General features: G+C 33.7%; 2 protein-coding genes across 2 annotated transcripts in view; one reads left to right on the top strand and one right to left on the bottom strand.

The window, feature by feature from the left end:
• Nucleotides 1–12,163, top strand: part of LOC134237194 (uncharacterized) — a 55,017-nt gene that overhangs the window by 28,204 nt on the left and 14,650 nt on the right. The gene's annotated exons all lie outside the window — the stretch shown is intronic.
• LOC134237193 (leukocyte elastase inhibitor-like) lies at nucleotides 784–1,415 on the bottom strand. The gene is given in 2 exon segments (XM_062719295.1): nucleotides 784–1,177; nucleotides 1,180–1,415. Coding segments are annotated over 2 exon segments (447 nt in total). The 5' UTR covers nucleotides 1,274–1,415; the 3' UTR covers nucleotides 784–824.

Here is a 12,163-nt window from a genome sequence, read left to right as displayed (position 1 = left end):
AATCACACAGACTTGTCACGTAGGCATATTTCATGAAGAGCGCTAGCTTTTCATAAAAAACACACCTAGAAGAAGTGCACGTGTGTATGATTTACACACCAATAATTCACACTAAACTCTAAAACATTCCTTTTGCTAGTATTTACGTTTGAAATCATAAAAATATACTGTGGTTTCATCAATTTTCGTTGGCATCAATTTCATGAGTTTTGTACGCAGCAAAGTAAAGGTGACAGTAAGGAGGCGGGCCTAATTTATACGGAAAATTTTCACTATGACGTCACACAGAATATAAGGTCTTCGAAATACCACAAAATGAAATTATTTGATACTCAAACTGCTCAATAGATGTAGTCTACATTAAACCTACTATGTGTTAAATCCCACACAACAATATATAAACGATGCATCGATCGCAATGCACTTGTCAATGTGACGTCATCTCGCTAAAGTTGACGCATTTTGTACACAGTGAGAGGCAGATCAAGTCACATTTTGTACAATGCAAAATGTATTTTGTTCTTAAACAAAATATTATTCAAAGTCATATAAAAGGCCGTTCACTTGGATGCGATACATATTTTACTATTTAGTTATGACTTTGCAATATTGGAATTTATAGCTGACCTCTAAACTGCAAGTATAAATGCTAAAATCCTGTGACTTCGACATCACGTCACAAGTCTAAATAAAATATCTAAATGTCCCCAACATGTAGATTTTAACCACATTACAGTTTTTGGATACCAGTAAAGTTCTAAAAAGAATCAGTTGGTTTAGTAGAAAAACACAGCGAAAATAAATGTCATGCACATGTACGGTTATTAAGCTAGTTTGGTGAAGCGGCCAATAAACAACACAGTACCAGTAGAATTTTCTCTGATGAGGAACAAGAAGGGGTGGTCCTCTTTAAACACCATTGGTTCCATTGGCATGCAATTCACCATCATTATAACTGCCGTGGCAGCGGCAGCCTCTGTGCCTTCTTCATTGACTTCAAAAAATGCTTTATGAATGACGTCAGAAACAAAAGTGTCCTCTGGCGGATTATCCACCATGGCTCTGAAGTCGGCTCTAGTAGAGAAAATGTCGGTGATACCCATTCCGGCAAGAACTTTATCGAGTGCAAACGAACTTTCCAGTTTAAATTTTGGAATAGAAACAATTACATCCTCTCGAAAAAATCTTTTGTAAGTTCTTTATATGTTTCCGAGGTGAGACATGATTCTAATTTGGATAGCCCGTCTATTTTGTTTGGAAGAAGTATGATCATGCTCAGTTCCTCTCCTTTTTAGGGAAGATTCAACACTTTGCAGTCTAAAGATTCAGGAACACTATAAAGCCATTCTTTCTTTTTCATATGCATCATATCAACCATATCAGTTTCTGTCTCAGAAATGTGAAATTTTTCACGTTTTGTATTTGATGATTGAAATGCATTTTCCCAATTGCCTTTAAAGTAAATTGCATTTGTCAGAACAATCAAGGACATGGCATTAATTCCTCCTTCTGGGATCAGATCCTTTATTTTATTATAAGTCTGTTCTTTAACCCACGTTAATAAAATATATTTTAAAATACAGGTGACTCTCGATCTCTCGAAGAGACCGCAAGAAAAGTTCGAGAGATCGAGGGGTTCAACAGATAGTAAGTAAATAAAATCCGGATTTTTCAGTTCGGATCATCGACCTTCTACTATTATGGATAACAAAAGTATTTGTAAGTAAAGTCATTGCACGTTTTCATTCGTATTTTACAGGTAATTCACTTGATTTCAACAACAATGATCGTATTTTGAATAAATAAAACGAATTCCTAAAGTTTCAAAATTTATTTGTTCTTATTTCATGATTAAATGAAACCCGAAAAGCAACTTTCGGTTTTGCTATTCCGCGGCTTGATCGGGTCCTTCACCAGTGTTCACCAAATAAGTTGTGAATTCGTTTATAATTTACCTACAACAATCAAATAGTTTTATCAACACATGGACGACCCACAAGTGAAGAGTCATCAATGTAAACATCCAATTAACAACTCCATGTAAGCCCAAGGCTTTCAGTGTTTTCCAGGTAAGTCCAGGATGCATCAATTTTACGCTTGATCGGAGTGTATACACGCGCAATAAAAACTTCGAGAGATAGAGAGTAAAAATCAATAAAATATGTGTAACGGGACCCAGGTTTTGGTTCGAGGGATAGAGATAGAGGTTCGAGAGATCAGGAGTAAATTTGCTTAGTTATATAGAGGGAAAAAACGGGACTGGAGGTTCACTTCGAGAGATCGAGAACTTCGAGAGATCAGAGTTCGAGCCATCGAGAGTCACCTGCAGTATGTGTGTGTTTTTATGAGGTTGTCTCTGTACATGTTAACCAACTCTTATCCATGACGATCCAAAAAATAGACAAAAGATTTTTTAAATGTACATGTACTATCCTTCATGGATAATACATTTTTCGAATACGTGTATTCGGCATCAACATTTCAACTGATTTTTTTTTTAAACTGGTTAGAAATTTTACTTATCTGATTTAATTTCAACAACACTTGAAGTACAGAAAGACTTTACAAAAAAGCTACAACTTGTTTCTTATTTTGATAAAAAAAAGTTGCCATAGTCGCCATAATTAGAATTTTTATGCAAAGTTATTTAAACATATTGCTTCTTTGTTCCCAAGAAGACTTTATTAAGACACATAATTAGATATAATGGCCTTTGGATTCGAACATCGATTATTTAGAATTTAAATTATCTATCCAACACATTTCTCCTGCTATAGTTTAGGTTTGATTTTAATAAATCTGGTATTCAAGAAAATACTTCAAAGATCTATACATTTTATTTTAATTTCAACGAAGGGTGTTGCCATTTCATGTAATTACTCAAAATAGAAATATATATATATATAAAGAGCTCTTTCCAAATGCTACTCCTCCTACAGTCTTGACCTGTCTTTTTTGATAGAATTAAATTTTTTAAACAGGTACATAATTGTATATATTTTTTTTTAATTTGGACAATCAATTTTATTTCCTATCTATCTGGCTGATTTGATGCATATGGAAGAGAATGGATTACTAATCAGTGTTTCTGAGCCACTGGAATGCAAAGTGTTGAATCTTCCATACAAAGGAAAGAAACTGAGTATGCTTATATTTCTGCCAAATAAAATAGATGGGTTGTTCAAAGTAGAATCAAACCTCTCTTCCCAAACTCTTCATAAAATAACGAAAACATTTTCTACAAGAGATGTGACTGTCTCTATTCCAAAATTTAAAATGGAGAGTTCGCTTGATCTCGAAACGGTTCTTACAAAAATGGGTATTACCAACATTTTTACCACTTAAGCAGATTTCAGCGCAATGATAAAAAATCCACCACAAGATGTTTTTATTTCTGACGTCATTCACAAAGATTTCATTGAAATTCACGAGGAAAGTACGGAAGCTGCGGCGGCAACGGCTATGAAGCCGATATTCTGCTCGGCTTTGTCGAAAGTGACGTTCAAGGCTGACCACCCCTTTTTGTTCCCTACATGGGAAAACTCTACCGAAACAGTGTTGTTTATTAGTCGTTTTACTAAACCAAGTTAAGAAAGTAACAGATATACAATGACTTTGTCGGCAAATACAATTTATCATTGAGTCAAATGCCGGCTGAAATTTTTCATACTAATTTTTAGTACAATATTTATACTCTAAATTGACGACAGTTTCTATCGTTATTTCCCGCGAGCATGACAAGGAGCAAACGGCGGGTATGACCGGTTGATAGGGGATGCCCACTCCTTCATGACACCTGATACACCTCTGATGTTTTGGAGGTCCGTGATTTCTCTGGTCCTGGATTTGTATTTTAATCTGATAATACACAGCCATATACGGCTCTTTGTTATTCACATTCTTACAAGGCCCCAGCAATCTGTTTCTACGATAGACATCCAAATCGCCAGATTTAAACCCTATTTAGTATGCATTGGATAGAATAGACTGGAATATTTTGCCAAAGAAAATTGCATCCCCGGGCTTTGCAACAGCTGATCTAAGCTCTACATTTACGTTGGGATAGCATTTTGTATGCTTTTAATGCATTCATTTACTCTGCAGTGTACATCAAAAAGATGTTTGAATTTCCGATTGACAATATCTATATTGTTTTGGAGACTAGGTCTTCCAACAATCTATTGGAATTCCCATGGATCCGAATTGCGCCCCGATTAAGTATTCAACGTTGAAAAATGACCCCCGAGTCAATTTTCAACTCGGGTCAAATATCAACAATACACCGGATGATCATATAGTCGGTTTTATTTGATAATAATTTGGCAAATGATGAACGTATCAAGCTAAAATGTTCAGCATTTTTAAAATTTTGATTGTTTTATGTTACCTATAAATTTTGAAAGCACAGATTATATAGTACTAATTGTATGGCCTCAATCCACGAAGTTTATGATAATCCATTGTATATCAATATTTTGACATTTTTATTACGATGTGTAATGAAACTTTTAATTTTCCATTAAGTTTTCATATAACAAAAAGTAAAAAAAAAAACATTTTTTTTTAAAAATTCAATTTTCAATTAAATGCATCGTATACATGTATTTGACGACATTACTGAGTTTTTATTTTTCCTTCGTCATAAATGAAAGTAAAAAAAACATGAAATTAATTCTTTCCTAACGTCACGTAAAATAACGTCATTTTGACGTTACCGAAATTGTCACCAACACCGTACACAATGTCTGCACCCATTATAATAAAGTACTTTTATTATATCATTTCCGAGACACTTAAGTTAAGAATCAGCATGTGTACATGATACAATTTCTAATTCTTCCTTCACACATTACACATAAATATAAACCAGTGTTAATTGTAACGGGGACCGTTACAGATCCCCAAACGCACCCCATATCGCTTTTTGTGCCTTATTCCTGTAAAACATTTTTTGTTTGCTCAGTGTCGAAGGATTTCATTTAAAAATATAAAAGTGACAATAATATCAACTACATGTATATATCAACTGTATATCATTTAACGTTTTGCATGAGCGCACACTTGCATGCATATGTAAGATGATTATGGCATGATGGCTAAAGAATTCCTGAGAATCAAAAGAAAATAATACAGATATAAATTATACTATTTTTCAAGTATTTTTTTTTTACGCATTGTGCATGCGCACGTACGTGCATGTCTTAGCATTCAATTTTGATATTAGCATTATGTAGGATTCTACAATACTTATTCATAATCTAAATCCAGATTTATTGAGAACTAAGAAAGTCATACATGTAGGCTTTTAAAGTTTAAGCCAATTAGATTGCAGCGCACGTTCATGCGCGTGCCTTCGTGATAATTTCTATGCATCATGTTGTAGAACCTTCTTATATATGACTATATTTAAAATTGCAAAGTATTTTGTCAAAAAACAAGAAAGATATTGAGACTTTAGTTTGAGCCAATCAGAGCGAAGCGCACGTGCATGCGCGTGAGTTCATAATAATTTCTCTTCTTGTCTATAATACTAATATATGCTAATATTATTAGTTTTAACACATTTAATCAACAAATAGAAAAGTTACGGCTATATCTATTGTATTTGTTATTTCACGTTTTTCATGTGAAATTGAATTACATCTTCGATTCCCTTTCACTTGCGTGAATATGTAGTGTGTGACCATCTAGATCTAATTAACATATTTCACACCTTGACGTGCAGTAATTTTTTTTGTACATCCGTATCGTTAACTAAATCATAAGAACTAATTTGCGTGGGTAACCTTGATCTCATTATTTTATGACTCAGTGTATCATTTACTAGAAAAATTATCTATTAAAAGTTGATTTAAAAAATGATAATGCTAGGTAATAGGTTACTTTGATCAAGAAGAAAATAGATTCCTTTTGCATATTCCTGATATCCTTATCTGCGGAACTGTAGTTCTCCCCTGAGAAAATTCGAACAGATAAAGCAGAGAGCTACAGATCCAAGTGTTGCATAAAAATTAGATTTACGCGACCGTTTTTGGTCGCTCACTTTGTGTATTATTTCTAGTATTTTTAGCTGACCACAGCAACACCGCTGAACACTTTGGTTTAGCTAAGGGTCCAGAATGTTTATCGGAAAGCCTCTTATAAGTTTAAGTGCTAATGCTTTGTAATGAACATTAGACATAACGCTGCCTAAACAAGCATGTGTCACGGACATGAAATTCACAACTGAGGAAGAAACACCCTTCCTCATTTTAACTAAACATTGTTTGCTTGTTTAATACTCAGGAGCAGAGAAAAATTCTTTTTTAAAAAAAATATTGCTCTTATACTATATAATCAATATAAGTCCGCCCTAGCACTAGAATCCTTGAACCAGAGGTCATGAATTTCATTATTTTTGCAATGTATTTACTGGTTATTACAATCATACTAACATGTTCAGGAGTAAAAAAGAAAATTTCTCATTAAATGTTGCGTTGATTTTACTGTCTTGGCCCTATCCCCGCTGGGGAGAGGGCAGGGACAACAAACTTCATGATTTTTGTACCCGTTACATATAGGTGCTATATACCTAAATTGGTTTAAATTAGTTGAGTGGTTTCAGGGAAGAAATCTGAACATGTTCAAATGTTAACGCACAACGGACAAAAGCAGATAGCAATAGGTCACCTGACTGGCTCTGAGGTTACCTAAAAAGGAAATAACAAAGCATTAAAACTCATTAACATATTTTTGCATCTCTTTTTGTAGAATAAAATCTACCAATCATGGTAGTATGAAATCTAATGATCGAAGAGAAATGAACTAGAATATAATTAGCTTCAGCTTTTTATCTGTTCTGTCTTCCAATTAGAAAAAGACATAATTACATGTATGTGATAATATCTGGGAATATAAAAGGTTATTGTTCGACGACACAGCAGTCAGTGTATTAGAAGACAAAAGATGACACTGACTGCTAGTATATAACAGCCAATCTAAGAAATAACTTGTACAAAGGATTACTTCAGAATGGAGACGAACAATAATTCAACATTAGGAAACAAACAAATGTCACGACCATTAGTTACCGTTGGAGGAACAATTGTTTTAGAAAATCTCATCGCCTTGGTCATTTTATACCAATGTAAAAGACTTAACTTCCAAGTCAAAATTCTGTCAGTGAATTTGGTTATATCCGACATTTCTATGGGTATTTTTGTGTGTTTTCCTCTTTCCTTTTACGAATATGGAAATAACTGCGAATTTAAGAAGTATGCTGCATTTTTATGCATCAACGTGTCCTTATTCACTATAACAATGTATAACCTTGACCGCTGCTTGGTCTTTGTTTTGGGTATGAAGTAATATAAATACGTGAAAAAAAAAATCGGTTGACTTTTCTCTGCGTGATATTATGGGTTATGGGAGGAATAACTACATTCCTAATCTTTTACAGCGAAAATGACCCTTATAAAATCGGTTGTGTCTATATGTTCAAGTTAAAGAAAAACAATGTCAGCCAAACCACCAAAATTCTTCTTTTGTCCATTATATTATCCAATGGCATCATGTACATTTTCTTATTACACCATATCCGTAAAATCACACGAAGGACGGGGGATATATGGTCCACGTTTCCCGGAATCACAAACGGACAATCTCGAATCGCCAAGAAAGTGTCCGTAATCACGGTTACATTTTTAGTCATTGCCACACCTTATTACGTCATCATTACGTTTCCTATCCTGGATTACAGTTCAGCATTTGGTAACACCGTACATTCCTTATGTGCAATATTATTATTTCTGAATAGTGCAATCAATCCTGTATTGTATATTTGGAGAATGTCGGAGAAACGGTATCATCTGAAATTATTTATCATGTCTTGGAATAGGACATACTGTGACAAGCTGAAACAAGAGTACAGGTTGAAATGTGCCCCTTACAATATGACTAACTTATCATCACCTAAAAGGAGTAGTATAAAATAATGTTCCTCAGGTATGTGCATGTATTATAAGTGTAAAAAAACAGCTTTGAACGGAGTTTGTGTATTTCATCTGACGTTTTACAATCAGTGAAGCAATATTCTTGAAGGTGTCATAATTGTATCAATTTCATATGTAAAGAAATGAATTTCTAGCATTTTGTCATTGACGGTTACATTTACTTGAGAATTTTTCTCGGATGTCTAATACCGGACATATTTTCCAATACATGTACATGTACCTTGTTTTATTACTTGATCATTTTTATCTGTAGACCATTCTATCTGATGCTTCTGATGCTCTCCTCGTTGCTTTATGTACCGGGTATTTGTGAGGTTAATAGGTCTTCGTATTTCCCATTCGGCACCTCTGGAAGGGGCACTTTATATAACATAGATTTAACATAAATTTAATGTAATAAAAAGTGTGTGATGTGTTTTTGAAAACTTGTTCCGTCTTTTTTTTTTTTTCCATTTTTTAAATCCATATCTGTTTTTAATATGTACCTCAAAATTTCTCTTAAAATGCATTCAAATATGGACATGAGCGACTGTTGTACGCCTTTTGTTTTGTTTAATTTATGTGGTATTGTAATAAATGGCCATTTACAACAATTACGTTTAATTTACGTTTTAGGAAAAAAATTTAGTCATTCGTGAAGAAAATAAATTATATTAAGTGAAACATATGGAGATAACGAACTGAATTCAAGATCAAAAGTTTATAAAACAATACAAAACAGGAGAAAACATGAGAAAAGTTAACGACAACGGTTTAGCACGATATTGAGTGGATGTTAAAAAAAGTTTTCAATTTATTTAAAGAATTGTATTATGAAAAAATATTATGAAAACTTGGTTGCAAATGCATGTAATGGAATCTTCTTTGATGTGAGCTGTTAAGCTGGATCAGCAGGGGATGCTCACTCCTCCATGGCACATGATCACACCTCTGATGTTTCGGGGATCCGTGTTTGCTCTGCTCTTATTTTGTATTGTTTTATGGACTTTGAGATTGAATACTATTCGTTATCTCCATATCCTTAATTGATAAAATCGAGCTGTCAAACACGGACTTGACATTCATGTTTAAATGAAAGAAAGTACATAATAAAATTAAGAACAACTTCACATTATTTGAGTATTCAATTATATTTAAAGAATTATAAGGTTGTGAAAAATGTGTAATAAAATAAATTTAGATCATATATTTATTTAACATGCATAAATATGGCACTATTTGTTTATTTATATTGCAATATATGATGAGGTTTTATGAAATGAATTGAAATAAGAAAAGCTTCTCAGTGTTTGGTTACAATACAAAACACCCCTTTTAACAACATAAAATATATTCCGCCCATTATCATATACATATCATAATTAAATCATATATTGAAATTATGAAAGTACAAATAAACAATACTTATGGGGAGAGGATTAAACACGGACGTCCAAAACAGTACACGTTTTACCTCAGATATCTGATATACACTGCAATGTGGCAACGCACTTTGAAAAAATTATGCACTTTGAAAAAAAAATTTTCAAAGTGCGTTAAAATTGGGACAAAATCAACGCACTTTGAAAAATTTTTTTAAAGTGCGTTAAATTTGGGACATACTAAACGCACTACCATTGAGACACTTAAAGCACTTTGATAAAAAATATATGAAAAAAAAAGTTTCTGGATTTGGATTTTAGTAATTAAAAGATCGTATTTGAGTGTTATTTATTTTTCAAAAAAACTTTTGAATTAATTTACTCCCGTCGAGAAGTGGAAAAGACAACTTGTAGAAAATCTCAGGCTAACTCTTTCTCTTTCAACATACAGGCGTCGGTAACAAATAAAACGGGTGGAGGGGAGTAATAAGCCAAAAAAAAACCCTTTTCTTGTCATTTGCCTGGTTTAGATGCCTACATGTATACTATACCCCAACAATAGATATGCATTTATATTACCGGTATGACGTTGAAAGCTATCAATAATTGAATTAACTTAAAACAGATGAAAACTAGAAATTTTTAAGTTCAGTAAAGCGTATGAGAGAGAAAGAATTTTCATAGTCTTGAAAAATCTCGTTGTCCTTTTTTTAAAGATATATGCTATGTTTAAGTCGTTCACTTTTAGCCCCTCCTCCATCCCTCTACATCTACTTATTACAGACAAAAAAATTTAAAAAGAAACGAAATAATGGTTTTAAACAATTATCTCTCTATTTTGTCTAAAAAACATTACCCTTTTATCATATTTATCAAAACCTAAAATATTTAAAACGTCAATATTTCGGGTCCTGAAGTGACTTTATCACCAGAAAGTTATTCAACCAGAGTCAACTATTATCGTACCGATTATTTGTAAGAGTATTGATCAAACTTGACATTTTTTCAAAGTGCATTAATATGGTCGATTTTAACGCACTTTGAAAAGAAATTTAATTTTTTCAAAGTGCGTTTGCCTGGTCCCAAATTTAACGACTTTGAAAAATTTGCGTTGCGTGCGTTGTAACAACCATGTTTCCTTTGTTAGTTATCAATAACGAACGAATATATTAATATATTTGAATCTACTAAGCTAACGTCACCCTGGTCATTACACTATTTTAAAAAAAATGTTTAAAAAATCAAGCGATTTCTGAAGTTTATTTTTTAACTCAAGTTAAAGTTTTTATGGCCGTTTTAAACTGTTATTGATTACAAAATGTTGTATACAATTAAAAGTTTTTACTCCTTTTTTTGATAAAACAAGCCCGTATGATTGTTTTATTTAAAAACCGTACATTCTCGTTTTATAAATAGTACTTTTGTCCCGACTCGATGGGCGGAGTTATAGAAAAGTGTGGGTTATGTACAGAAAACCCACACTTTAAACAAAAGAAATCACACCTAACTATGGTACAAGAATAATATACCCTATCTCGCTGAAGTATCGCTAACTCTCGCCAGAGCTACTGTCAGAGCTACTCTGAACTCATCGGGTTTTATAATTTGCAGAATACCGAAAAAGAAAGGTTCCGAACACATTAGTAAGGGTGAAACAGGTGAGTGGTTCATTGTTCCACTGACAAAAAACGCACGATCAGCCCGTTTGCTTAACTGCGTATTTTCATTGACACTGTTTGTGCTTTTAATGAATGTACGAGTATGATAGCAATTTTGGAAATCAATTGTTGATGTTGATTTCATTAGACAATGTTGATATGCCTATCAGGGCTAATCATTGATGAAACATTTCTTAGATGAACACAACATTTATTCAAGCATGGCGTCTAAACATAACAACAAATTACAAGCATCCCGAGCCCGATCATAATACATCAACATCCCCCCTTCTGAGAAAGATGTACACTGTGTAAACACTTTAACTGAACATTTCCCAAATAAATGATCATTAACTGTTAATTAACTTTCTAACAAAATAATCAAATAGAATTAAACAGTATCTCAATCAATTTTGGACATAGTCTTTCAAGTATGCTGGTTTCCTACGGATCCTTGATGACGGTTCACGCGATATTGAATTTGCACGAGTATCTGGCGTAGTATCCTTGTGAGGCTTGCTGATGACAGTTTCTGAAATCGAGTCTGGTACGCAATGTTGTTCGTTCGAGTCTGTAATCACTGGTATCTGTTTGCTAGATATACACTCGTTTGGTCCACTGAACGGTTTTGGAAATTCACAGAGTACACGTTTGCTGATTGGTTCATCACGAACTGGAGATTGATCACGAATATGGGTCTGTATTTTAGTTGGTCTAATATGAATTCGGTTCCTTCGATATTCGACTCCTTGTTGGTCCGCAATAACGTATGTTCTCTGTCCAAGTATTTGAATCACTTTTCCAAGCTTCCAATACTGTCCTTCCCGGTGTTGGAAATAAACGGACTGTCCAATATCGACTTCAGGTAAGTTTCGTGCTTTCTTCACGGCAATCTGTCTGGATCTGTGTTTGGACTTCACTATTCCAAAATCATTGCCCACTCGAGATCTCATAGGGAGTGTAGCATGTATCTCTCTGTTGAACATCATCTGTGCTGGACTTAGACCGGTATCCTGCCTCGGAGTACAACGTTGTTCAAGTAACGCTTCATATGGGTCTGTTCCATCCTCCTGTGCTTTAATCATCAGTGTTTTGATGATCTTCACCGCATATTCAGCCTTTCTGTTTGCTTGCAGATGCATCGGAGATGAGA

Source organism: Saccostrea cucullata, unplaced genomic scaffold (assembly GCF_032062105.1).
Source record: "Saccostrea cucullata isolate Sc308-1 unplaced genomic scaffold, CSIRO_AGI_Scuc_v1 ctg1558, whole genome shotgun sequence".
NCBI classification, from domain to species: domain Eukaryota; kingdom Metazoa; phylum Mollusca; class Bivalvia; order Ostreida; family Ostreidae; genus Saccostrea; species Saccostrea cuccullata.
This window is presented reverse-complemented; position numbering and strand designations above follow the sequence as displayed.